This window comes from Sus scrofa, chromosome 3 (genome assembly GCF_054392235.1).
Source record: "Sus scrofa isolate SSC_HxYL_T2T_F1_AM1 chromosome 3, Sscrofa_HxYL_maternal_Yorkshire_Landrace_v2.0, whole genome shotgun sequence".
NCBI lineage: Eukaryota > Metazoa > Chordata > Mammalia > Artiodactyla > Suidae > Sus > Sus scrofa.
In genome coordinates this window covers 35120719-35133967 of record NC_139385.1, presented here as the reverse complement: position 1 = coordinate 35133967, position 13249 = coordinate 35120719, and the positions used below count along the sequence as shown (strand labels likewise).

Here is a 13249-nt window from a genome sequence, read left to right as displayed (position 1 = left end):
GGACAAGCTCCCACTTTTGATTAATACACAAAACAACTGTCTGAAACACTTACCGATTTGCACTTGTTCGGGTTGGCTGAGAGAAACAAATGCTGATGTGTCATCAATCCAGGATATCTGAATGTTACCTGTAATATTGAATTAAAAGCAAAGTAAACATCCAACCATTTAGACAGCTGTCCGATTTCATTTGTATATCTGCTATATATCCATCAATTTAAACAGAGATGAAAACAAGGTCCTACTATATACAACAGGGAACTATATTCAATATCCTGTGATAACTCATAACAGAAAAGAATATAAAGAAAGAATATACAGGAGCTCCCACTGTGACACAATGGGATCGGCAGCATCTTGGGAGCTACTGGGATGTGGGTTCTATTCCCAGCCAGGCACAGTGGGTTAGGGATCTGGCGTTGCCACAGGTGTGTCTTAGGTCTCGACTGCGGCTCAGATGTGATCCCTGGCCCAGGAGCTCCATATGCCACAGGGCAGCCAAAATTGACAGGAAAAAAAATATATATATATATATGCATATATATCTGAATCACTTTGCTATATAGCAGCAATGAACACAACACTGTATATCAACTATATTTCAATTTAAAAAATTAAAGAGCGATGAGGTAATTGTTTAAAATTTCACTAAAACCTCAGCAATACAAAGAGCTAAAACTTAAAGCTACCACAGCAGCTATTTCAGTTAAAACTTCAAGAAAAGAGGAGTTCCTGTCATGGCGCAGTGGTTAACGAATCCGACTAGGAACCATGAGGTTGTGGGTTCGGTCCCTACCCTTGCTCAGTGGTTAACGATCCGGTGTTGCCGTGAGCTGTGGTGTAGGTTGCAGACACGGCTCGGATCCTGCGTTGCTGTGGCTCTGGCGTAGGCCGGTGGCTACAGCTCCGATTGGACCCCTAGCCTGGGAACCTCCATATGCCACGGGAGCGGCCCAAGAAATAGCAAAAAGACAAAAAAAAAAAAAAAAAAAAAAAAAAAACTTCAAGAAAAGAGACAAACCAGGAAAAAAGAAGTTTCAAAATTTTGGAGTTACTGCTATTGCACAGCAGGATAAGGATCCTGTAAGGATTCATCACTGGCCCAGGAACTTCCATATGCTGTGGGGGTAGCCATCAATAAATATATAGATAAATAAATAAATAAATAAAATGTGTTTTAAAAACAAAAGAGATGGAACCACAAAAGACCCAGAAGTGCCAAAGCAACCTGAGAAACAAAAATCAATCAGGAGGCATAACTCTCCCAGACTTCAGGCAATATGACAAAGCCACAGTCATCAAGACAGTGTGCTAATGGTACCAAAACAGACATACAGACCAATGGAACAGAACAGAGAACCCAGAAACAAACCCAGACACCTATGGTCAATCAATCTGACAAAGAATGCAAAAGTATAAAACAGGAAAAAGACAGTCTTTTCAGTAAGTGATGCTGGGAAAACTGGACACCTGCATATAAATCAATGAAACTGGAACACACCCTCACATCATGCACAAAAATAAATCTAAAATGGCCTAAAGACTTAAATGTAAGACAACACACCATCAAACTCCTAGAAGAGAACATAGGCAAAACATTCTCTGATATCAACCTTACAAATGTTTTCTCAGGTCAGTCTCCCAAAGCAAAAGAAATAAAAGCAAAAATAAACCAATGGGACCTAATCACATTGACAAGCTTTTGCACAGCAAAGGAAACCATAAAAAAAAAAAACACCCAAAAAGACAACTTTTTTTTTTTTTTAGGGCCGTGCCCATAGCATATGCAGGTTCTCAGGCTAGGGGTTGAATTGGAACTGTAGCCGGCCTATGTCACAGCCACAGCAACGCCAGATCCTAGCTACATCTGCAACCTACACCACAGTTCATGGTAATACTGGATCCTTTTTTTTTTTTTTTTGGTCTTTTTGTCTTTGTTGTTGTTGCTATTTCTTGGGCTGCTCCCGCGGCATATGGAGGTTCCCAGGCTAGGGGTCCAATCGGAGCTGTAGCCACCAGCCTACGCCAGAGTCACAGCAACTCGGGATCCGAGCCGCGTCTGCAACCTACACCATAGCTCACGGCAACGCCGGATCGTTAACCCACTGAGCAAGGGCAGGGATCGAACCCGCAACCTCATGGTTCCTAGTCAGATTCGTTAACCACTGCACCACAACAGGAACTCCCCAATACTGGATCCTTAAGTCACTCAGCAAGGTCATGTATCAAACCCACAACCTCATTGTTCCTGGTCAGATTCATTTCCACTGCACTGTGATAGGAACTCCCAAAAAGACAACTTACAAAATGGGAGAAAGTAGTTTCAAATGATGCAAATGACAAGGGCTTAATCTCTAAAATATACAAACGACTTATACAACTCAACAGCAAGAAAGCCAACAATCCAATGGAAAAATGGGCAAAAGACCGGAATAGACATTTCTCCAAAGAAGATATACGGATGGCCAACGAGCACATGAAAAAATGCTCAACAACCCTGATGATTAGAGAAGTGCAAATCAAAACTACTCTGAGGTACCACCTCACACCAGTCAGAATGGCCATCATTAATAAATCCACAAATAACAAATGCTGGAGGGGGTGTGCAGAAAAGGGAATCCTCCTGCACTGCTGGTGGGAATGTAAACTGGTACAACCACTATGGAAAACAGTATGGAGGTACCTTAGAAAACTATATACATAGAACTACCATCCAACCCAGCAATTCCACTGCTGGGCATATATCCGGACAAAACTTTCCTTGAAAAAGACACACGCACCCGCATGGTCATTGCAGCACTATTCACAATAGCCAAGACATGGAAACAACCCAAATGTCCATCGACAGATGATTGGATTAAGAAGATGTGTGTGTGTGTGTGTGTGTGTGTGTGTGTGCGCGTGTGTGTAATGGAATACTACTCAGCTATAAAAAAAGAACAAAATAATGCCATTTGCAGCAACATGGATGGAACTGGAGACTCTCATCCTAAGTGAAGTAAATCAGAAAGAGAAAGACAAATACCATATGATTTCACTTATATCTGGAATCTAATATGTAGCCCAAATGAACCTTTCCACAGAAAAGAAAATCATGGAGAATAGACTTGTGGCTGCCAAGGGGGAGGGAGTGAGATGGACTGAGAATTTGGGGTTAAGAGATGCAAACTATTGCCTTTGGAGTGGATAAGCAATGAGATCCTGCTGTGTGGCACTGGAAACTATGTCTAGTCACTTATGATGGAGCATGACAATGTGAGAAAAAAAATGTACACATGCATGTGTAACTGGGTCACCTTGCTGTACAGAAGAAAACTGACAGAACATGGTAAACCAGCTATCATGGAAAAAATAACAATCATTATAAAATAAATAAATAAATAAAAACAAAAGAAGCTGTGGCTCAGCTTCGTGGCTCAGCAGAAGCACATCCAACTAGGAACCATGAGGTTGTGGGTTCGATCCCTGGCCTCTCTTAGTGGGTTAAGGATCCGGCGTTGCCATGAGCTGTGGTGTAGGTCGCAGATGCACCTTGGATCTGGCATTGCTGTGGCCCTGGTGTAGGCTGGCAGCTGTAGCTCCAATTCGACCCCTAGCCTTGAAACCTCCATATGCTGCTGGTGCAGCCCTAAAAAGCAAAAAAAAAAAAAAAATACTAAGAAGAAGAAAGAAAAAGAAAAAAGAAAAAACAAAGCTCCTTGTAGATTAAATCTTGTGGCAGTTCATCATTCAACCTAATCTCATGACAGGACCAGAGACTTTTTCCCCAACAAGATCACTAATAAAAACAGCATATGTTAGAAAACACATATATTTCCTTTCCTTTCTTTCTTTTTCTATTTTTTGGCTGTGCCCACGGCATGCAGAAGTTCCTGGGATTGAACCCACACCACAGCAGTGACCACGCTGGATTCTTAACCTGCTAAGCCATCGGAGAACTCCGAGTATTTCTTCTTGGAGATGCAAACTTTGAAAATGAGGAATGGGGGACATGAAATGAATCAATCTGGCAAAAACTAAGAAAAAGTCAATGCTGATCTCAAGGCCAGATAAAGAGAACAAGCAGGGGAGAGAGGACAAGGGAAAGAAGGCGTCAGAGAGAGAAAAACGAGACACACTAAACGCGAAGAGCAAGCACAGAGGGGCGGAAAGCAGCAGAGAGGAACGAGATGACAGAGAGACAAACCCTCGGTCCGGGCGAAACGCGGGCAGGAGGGCAGGCAGGGGAGCTGAGGCAGGAGGGGAGCGCGGCTGGGGCGGAGGGCGGGAGAGAAGTGGGGGAAGCAGAGAGCCAGGCATTCTGCAAGCGTTCCTCTTGAGAAAACACAGAAGGCTGGAATTGTTAAAACATGGGTAAACACCACCAAAACTTAGCAATGAAAAAAATGCATTCACCCCTCCCAGAATGTTTCAAGGCTAGAAATGCTTGAAAATCTCTTTGTTTCACTGTCACAGGAAAATACCCTCACTTCCTGCTGTATAGTGCAGTGTTGTGGCTTTTTCCATCACCAAAGTCACTCAGCATTATTTCCTTACCTCTCCACCCTGTATCTTTCGTAGATAAATAATAATATCTACCATTTATTAAGTAGTTCCTATATGCCACATACAATTCTAAATACCTTCCATGGATCGGCTCATTTATTAATTCATACATGTATTTATTTATTTCTGGTTGTGATGTGCTGTGGCTTGATGCGGGTGGGATCTCAGCTCCCAGACCAGGGATTGAACCCAGGCTGCAGTGGTGACTGCGTCAAATCCTAACCCCAAGACTACCAGGGAACCCCCTGGATGGGTTCATTTAATCTCTGTGATGTGCCAATGAAACAGGCCTGTTTCACAGGCCTCCTCATCATCAGCACCATGGCCGAGGAGGAAACAGACACAGAGAGGTTACCTGTCCCATATCACACACCTCATCTTCCTTTCTTTCTTTCCTTTTTTTTTTTTTTTTTTTTTTTTGCTTTTTAGGGCCACATCTGCGGCATTTGAAGGCTCCCAGGCTAGGGGTTGAACCACCGCCACAGCCACATGGGATCCAAGCTGCATCTTTGACCTTTACCATAGCTCATGGCACTTCCGGATCCCCAACCCACTGAGCGAGGCCAGGGATGGAACCCACAAGCTCTTGGTTCCCAGTCAGAGTCATTTCCAATGCATCACAATGGGAACTCGCATTTTCTTTTAATTAAAATGAAAAAAAATTTTACTCAGAGCCTTCTGCTTAAATTAGCAATTAAAGTTTGACTAAATGGGATAAGAACTTTACAGGATGAGAAACAAAAACATCAAAGGTGGTCCCAAGAAATGGACCATGAAATGCAACAGCATTTCTGTATCTGCATTTACATTACAAAGCAGGACTAGAATTTCAGAAGGCATTTAGACTCTCTGTGAAGATTAGGATAACTTTCCAGAAATATACCTGTGTTCACTTACTTTTCTAAAAAATAAGTGTGGGAGTTCCCGTCGTGGCTCAGTGGTTAACGAATCCGACTAGGAACCATGAGGTGGTGGGTTCGGTCCCTGCCCTTGCTCAGTGGGTTAACGATCCGGCGTTGCCGTGACCTGTGGTGTAGGTTGCAGACTCAGCTCGGATCCTGTGTTGCCGTGGCTCTGGCGTAGGCTGGCAGCTACAGCTCGGATTAGACCTCTAGCCTGGGAACTTCCATATGCCGCTAGAGCGGCCCGAGAAATCACAAAAAGACCAAAAAATAAATTAATTAAAAAAATAAAAAATAAGTGTGTAATTTTTATACCTACAAAAGCTAACACCTGCTTATTTTAGGAAATACAGAAAACCATAAACAGGAAGGAAAAAAATCATATCTAAAACATTCAGTGATAAAAACATGATGCTTCCTTTCAGTTTGATTTCTATATAAAGTTTAAAAAAATAATGCTAGTTATAAAGGAATCTTACTTTGTATCTGTGTCTTACACAAAATGTTAAAAATATAAACACTTTATGTAAGTTCCCTTGTGGCACAGCAGGTCAAGGACCCAGCATTGCTGCAGCTGTGGCACAGGTCGCAGTTGTGGTGCAGGGTTTGATCCCTGGCCTAGGAACTTCCACATGTCACAGGTACAGCCAAAACATTTTAAAAATTTTTGAAAAATAAATATTTACTATCTTTTAATAAACTTCAACTATTTTTAAAATGGCTACCTATTAGGGAGTTCCCAATGTGGCTCAGCGGTAATGAGCCCAACAGTATCCATGAGGACTTGGGTTCTATCCCTGGCCTCACTCAGTGGGTTAAGGATCCAGCGTTGCTGTGAGCTGTGGTGTAGGTTGCAGACACGGCTCAGATCCTGTGTTGCTGTGGCTGTGGTATAGGCCGGCAGCTGTAGCTCTGATTTGCACCCCAGCCTGGAAACTTTCATATGACCCAGGCACAGCCCTAAAAAGACAAAGAAAAAAAAAAAAAAAAAAAGGCTAGCGAGACACATAAATATTCACTAAACATTCTTACCATTGGACATTCAGATTTTTGCTGTTTCCACTTCATTCAAGAATTTCCAGAAATACTACCTTAAATACCTCACTCATTAAAGAGATACTGCTGAAGACTACAATCAGAATGATATTTTAAAACCCTAATTAGAAAACTGCTCAGTTTAACCTAATCACCTGACCTGATAAGCAGGTAACAGACTGCCCTCCGTCACACATTACCGCCTGCTTCGGTCCCCTCGAACATCTGTGTGTCTGCCTGGACTATGCAATGTCAAGCAGCAACTGTCTGCCCTTATGAAACAGACGTTCTCTCTGAATGTCATCTTGAAAATGACTTATCCTCAGCCTAGAATTCTTTTCCGTGGTCGGCAGTAAGGGACAGTCGTAGTAACTGTATCTCGCGCTCCACGGATTAATTACAGCACTATTGCAACATGCCAGCAAAAGTTCCTCAGAACATATTAGCACCAAGACAGCAGGGTACTAAACTAGTGAACCCCCCAAATTCCCCGAATGAGACTGACACCTTGCATACGAATGCATGTTTACGCTCAAGCTAAAGCCACGGATACATACCCCTCTGACCACCTAAACTGAAAGAGGAGCAGGATGGGCCAAAGTCCATCTGTGCTTGTCCTTCACTTACCAAAGGCACTGAAGAGCTGGTAAAGGTCGCTGGTTTTCCATTCCTTGGGGAAGGTCACGTGGAGGACATGGTCGCGTTTGGGCTGCACTACAAGACAAATTTTTGATAGAGCGTTGATCGCTAAAAAGTGAACAAAAGCCTGGGGGTTCTGGGATGAAAGAGAGCCCACTCGAACTTGGGGAACCACCGTGAAGGCCTCGTGATCACCCCTAAAAGTACTCCTTGGATTGGAAGGACACCCCCATTGGAGCCGAGGCCTCATACTCTGACACCTGATAGAACCTACAACAATTTGAACTTGAGCAATTCTATGCAAAACCATTTTTGCTCATGCAAGTTCCTGCCAATAATTATTTAAAGGGAAAAAAAAAAAAAAAAAAAAAGGCGGCTCTGTTCAATCTGTTCAAGAAGTTTCACTACCCATTTAACTGTCTCCTTTTAATCTAGCTATCCACATGTTTATTTAGCTTAAAGAAAATAATAATGCACTGTCCAAATTAAACAGACTATGTCTGAGTAGCGGCAGTCCTGAGTCACGATCTTGTTTGCTAATCCCGGACCCACCACTTAAGTGCTTGACTCTGAGCGAGAGACCTGACCACACCCAAGCCACGCGTGGTTATAAATCTTATATAAATCGGGAGTGACGCTATGCCGCCTACAGAACTATAGTGAGAAGCACAGATTTAAACACAAGCCTAATGTGGAGTGCAATTCACTAGGTCCTCAAACGATCACTGCAGTGATCAGTATCATCAGATATAAAGTACAGTTTGTCCACTTCTACACGCCAACGGCATATATGAAGGCAAAGAAACCAAGGCTAGGAAAACAGCCATGGGAAAGAAAAGTCAGAAAAAGAAGCAACCACCTCCCAAGCAGACTGGCTCTCTGAGGTTTCCAATGACCAAAAAAAAAAAAAAAAAAAAATTCAACCCACTGAACTTAAATATATACACACTCAAATAATTGGAAAAAAGAAAATGTACTGCTATGGACATGGATGGCGAGCACATCCTAAAATCTATTATATATAAATGTATAGGAAATGAATTTAGAGTTCTGAGTGAAAATGAAATAATGAAGACTTCTTTTTAAATTCAACTCATGTACAGACTGGAAAATGTAAGTCAAGAGATGAGTTAATCAAGGCCCAAGGGTAACATTAACTTAAGCATAATATTCATATCAACCACAAAATCACTGCCTATTTTTAAATGAATAAAGGTCTTTCTTCAGTAATACTTTTCCTGTTATCCCTTCCAGACCACACACTTAAGTGTGCAGCATCAATGAGAAAATAAAAATGCACTTACAGTCTGGTCCTTCCAAGTTTAGATAGGGAATATCCATGACTCTCATAAGAAACAACCTACCAAAGGAAAAGAAAAATGGGTAATGGATGAATTTCTATTAAAAAAAACAACAACAACCTGATACAGGCATCTATTACATTTTTTGTAGAAGCTTCTTAACTATATTACTCTATTTTTAAAAATCACTTTAAAAGGTCTTAAGATTCTCTTCAGAATTTTTTTAGAGCTAAATATTTATCATAAATAGAAAACAAACAAACAAACACAACACCTGGGATCCCTAACACCTACAACAGTTCCTGACACTCGGTAGCTCAGTCGCTACTCAATATAGTTTGTTAAATTTACAAACTGTAAAGTTAACCCCTATGGACTGGTGTTTTGTGAGCTGAGAATGTGTCACTGGTGTCTTTTTTTTTTTTCTTTTTACCGAAATGCAGTCAATGGATGAATACTAATCTTACTGGGTGAATTACACAATCTTAAAGAAGTGACTGTCTCAAAAGCGCATGTCATTACCATCATTTAAAACATATTAAAAGCGCAAAGCAAAATAATCTTTGGTATTCAAACAGGAAGAAAACAACCCTATCCCATGGATACAAACCATAGCAGTCATTTTATGTATACTTTCCAAAATGGATACAAACACACTTTTTAAAGAGCACTTTTAAATGACAACTCTCCAGAATGCCATTCAATTTGCCTTTATTTGCAAGATTACAGACAAAGCATCAGACCGTCTGTTGTTCGTAAGATGATTTTAATGAGTTTTATTTAGATAACGACATATTGTACGTTTCTGGTAGGGACTGCATTAGCCAACAAATTAAAAAGACCATCCAAGTGCCCAACAAGCAATTAGTTTGGCTTCACTGACCCGCAATTAAGGCGCATGATTACCAGGCATTCAAAAGCCAGGCAGGGCATGATCTAGTTTACAAATGGAACCATCAGCCTGAATAACACTGTTCTGTTAACGCCAGAAAAAACGAAGTCATGATACTCTGCGGTTTGAGAACTTGTTGCCTAGCCTACAATTTAATAAACCAAATCCTCTGGCTAAGAAACCAAATTTATTTTTAGGTCACTAATTTAGGCCCAAGTGTACTACTCTGGTTCTGGTAGCTGGTTTACTCAATTTGATCAATAGTGCCTGCAACGCCAGCAGACAATACATAAAACACATAAAGCTCCTGTCACATAGTAGGTTCCCCATGAAAGGAGCTGTTATTACTACTGACAACCAGAACCTGAAAAGTTAGTCCTGGGTTAGAAGGATCAGTATTTTTATGCATTATATGATTTTCGATTCCCCACTTAGTAAATTTAGACATAGTCCCCAACCTCTAAAAACCAAATATAAAAAAAAAAACTTTCGTTAAAAGTAAAAGGCCTGGGAATTTTCATGTGCTGTGGGTGTGGCCATTAATTAAAAAAAGAAAAGTTAAAGGAACAAGAGTTCTCTTGTGGCATGTGGGTTGTGGGTTAGGATCTAGCATTGTCGCTGCAATGGCTCAGGTCACTGCTGTGACATGGGTTCGATCCCTGGCCTGGGAAATTCTACATGCCGTGGCCAAAGGCAAAAAACAAAGTTAAATAAACACATCGAGCACCATAAAAATAATTTAAAATTTGTATCCAAATTTCAAGAGAATAAAACCTGAATTGACAAGATGGTCATTGCTATACCGTCAAAATTCACCAATAATCAAAATCAACCTCCAGAGTCAACAATATGTAGGGGTCAATAAATTATAGTCCATCATTTCAACAGGATGTTAAACAATCAAAATCAGCTTCAAGAGGAAGTTCCCCATGGCGCAGTGGAAACGAATCCGACTAGGAACCATGAGGTTGCGGGTTCGATCCCTGGCCACACTCAGTGGGTTAAAGATTCAGTGTTGCTGTGAGCTGTGGTGTAGGTCGCAGATGCGGCTTGGATCTGGCATTGCTGTGGCTGTGGCACAGGTTGGCAGGTATAGCTCCGATTCGACCCCTAGCCAAGGAAGCTCCATATGCCGTGGGTATGGCCCTAAAAAGACAAAGAAAAAAAAAATTAACTTCAAGATAATTTCTGAAAACTTCAAAACATCAGTTCATTGTGATACAATTTTAAGTGTTAAAAAAGCACAGGGAGTTCCCACAATTAAACACTGGAAACGAATCCAACCAGTATCCATGAGGACTAGGGTTGGACCCCTGGCCTTGTTCAGTGGGTTAAGGATCCAGCATTGCTGTGAGCTGTGGTGTAGATCGCAGACGTGGCTCAGATCTCACCTAATGTGGCCGTGGTGTTGGCTGGCGGCTACGGCTCCAATTGACTCCTAGCCTAGGAACTCCCAAATGCCGCTAGTGTAACCCTAAGAGGCAAAAAAACAAAAAACAAAAAGCACAAAATTTTATATTATGTTCACAGATCTATAAAACAATGACGTCATTAAACCAAAATAAAAAATATTCCCCCACCCCTCCAAAAAGCTTTGTTTTTGAAAATTCCTTTTACTACTATTTTTCTAAACTTAAAAAATAGAGGGGGAGGAATCAATTAGGAGTGTGGAATTAAAATATACACATTATTATATATTAAAGAGATAACCAGCAATGGTCTACTGCATAGCACAGGTACCATATTCAAAATCTCATAATTACCTAATGGAAAAGAGTCTACATATATATGTCTGTGTGTGTGTGTGTATATATATGTAACCAAATTACTCTGCTGTACACTGGAAACTAACATAACATTGTAAGTCAACCATACTGCAATAAAATATTTTTAAAAAGAGAAAAAAGGAAATAAATAATAAAGGCTACCAGAACTAAGAAGCCCAGAAGAACTAACTAGAGATATCTAAGAAAAAAATCCAGCTGAAAATGCCAGTTGAATCAAACTTGAGTATCCTGAGCACTAGCTCACCTGCCCTGCGGGAAAGGACTATAAAGTCAAATCACAGGTTTAAGTCTGCAATTGCATCATTTCTTTTCATTTCTTTTCTCTCTCTCTCCGTTTTTTTTGTTTTGTTTTGTTTTGTTTTTTTTGGAGTGGGGGAGCATGCCAACAGCATATGGAAGTTCCTGGGCCAAAGACTGAATCCAAGCCACTGCAATGACAATGCCAGATCCTGAACCCACGGGCCACAAGAGAACTCCTATTTCTTCTTGAAATATTGTTTTTCTCGGAGTTCCCATCATGGCTCAGCGGTTAGCAAAACTGACTAGGAACGATGAGGTTGTGGGTTCGATCCTTGGCCTTGCTCAGTGGGTTAAGGATCTGGCATTGCCATGAGCTGTGGTGTAGGCTGCAGAAGGGTCTCGGATCCCGCGTTGCTGTGGCTCTGGCGTAGGCCGGTGGCTACAGCTCCGATTCAACCCCTAGCCTGGGAACCTCCATATGCTGTAGGAGTGGCCCAAGAAATGGCAAAAAGACAAAAAAAAAATATATATATATATATATATACACACACATATATATATTGTTTTTCTCTTAAAATCACGTGGCCTCAACGAGTTTAGAAAAACCTACTGTCCTATAAATACAAACAGGGATGACACTTAAGAAGCAGACTTCCCAGAGCTCCTGTCACGGCTCAGCAGTGACAAACCCGACTAGTAACCATGAAGACGTGGGTTTGATCCCTGGCCTTGCTCAGCGAGTTGAGGATCTAGCATTGCCCTGAGCTCCGGTGTAGGTCAAAGATGCAGCTTGGAACCTACACTGCCATGGCTATGGCGAAGGCCAGCAGCTGTGGCTCTGATTCAACCCCTAGCCTGCATCCATATGCTGCAGGTGCGGCTCTTTAAAAAAAAAAGTAAACTTCTCAATTCTCTCACCATGTGAAGTCAGGTTCGTTACCACTGAGCCTCTACAGGAACTCCTTTAAAATTTTTTAGGAGTTCCCATCGTGGTTCAGTGGAAATAAATCTGATGAGTATCCATCAGCGTTCCCTGCGTGGCTCAGCGGAAATGAATCTGACTAGAAACCATGAGGTTGCAGGTTCAATCCCTGGCCTTGCTCAGTGGGTTAAGGATCTGGTGTTGCTGTGAGCTGTGGTATAGGTCACAGACGCAGCTCAGATCCCAGGTTGCTGTGGCTCTGGCGTAGGCCGGCAGCTGCAGCTCCAATTGAACCCCTAGCCTGGGAACCTCCATATGCCGCTGGTGTAGCCCTAAAAAGACAAAAGGAAAAAAATTTTAAAGATACCTTTTGTCAAGCATTCTACTGGCTATTTGTTCCCTAATATTTCTTCTGGGTTCTAAGTATTATCTCTGCTGAGATAAGTACAAACTTATTCTCAATTAAAACACTTGAAAAATTTTTTTAAAGTTAGTTAATCCTAAACTACCTCATTGGCTTGCTCAATATTTTAACCAAATAGAAACTCCTTTCAAGTGAATATTAATAACCCTTCTCACCCATCCCCTCATCTCCATCTTCAGGTCTGGGCTCTAGAAGGAAGCGAGTCACCCCACGCCCTGGAAGAACACGAAAGCCGACTGTGTGTGTGATTTGGCAGCCTGCACCCCGTGCAGTTGGGAAACCGATTCTAAAACCGTAGCTGAGCGTCCGTGGAATGGAACCAAAGTAAACTGGCCGAGGGCCTCCCTCCCTGCTTAGGCCAGACGGTTTGCAGGCCACTGCTCTGGAAGCCTCCCTGCCCTTTTGAAAGAAAATTAAAACATCTCATTGTATGCACACCTCACACAAACCGGCCATCACACTGACTCGCTGGAAAGATTTGACAAAATGCCTCACGTGTGGATCAGCTGACCGGACGATTTTCATTTTAACATGTGAGGAACTGCACGAGGCAAGCCAAATG

At 41.8% G+C, this 13249-nt stretch overlaps 1 protein-coding gene across 4 annotated transcripts in view; it reads right to left on the bottom strand.

The window, feature by feature from the left end:
• The window catches only part of PARN (poly(A)-specific ribonuclease), a 190217-nt gene that overhangs the window by 109452 nt on the left and 67516 nt on the right, over window positions 1–13249 (bottom strand). For all 4 annotated transcript variants that reach the window (XM_085017517.1, XM_021086564.2, XM_085017518.1 and 1 more), the window contains 3 exons: window positions 8426–8481; window positions 7110–7196; window positions 54–128 (listed from right to left, as the gene is read on the bottom strand). In XM_085017517.1, the coding sequence (XP_084873643.1) occupies window positions 54–128; window positions 7110–7196; window positions 8426–8481 (218 nt within the window). The remainder of the gene's footprint in view (window positions 1–53; window positions 129–7109; window positions 7197–8425; window positions 8482–13249) is intronic.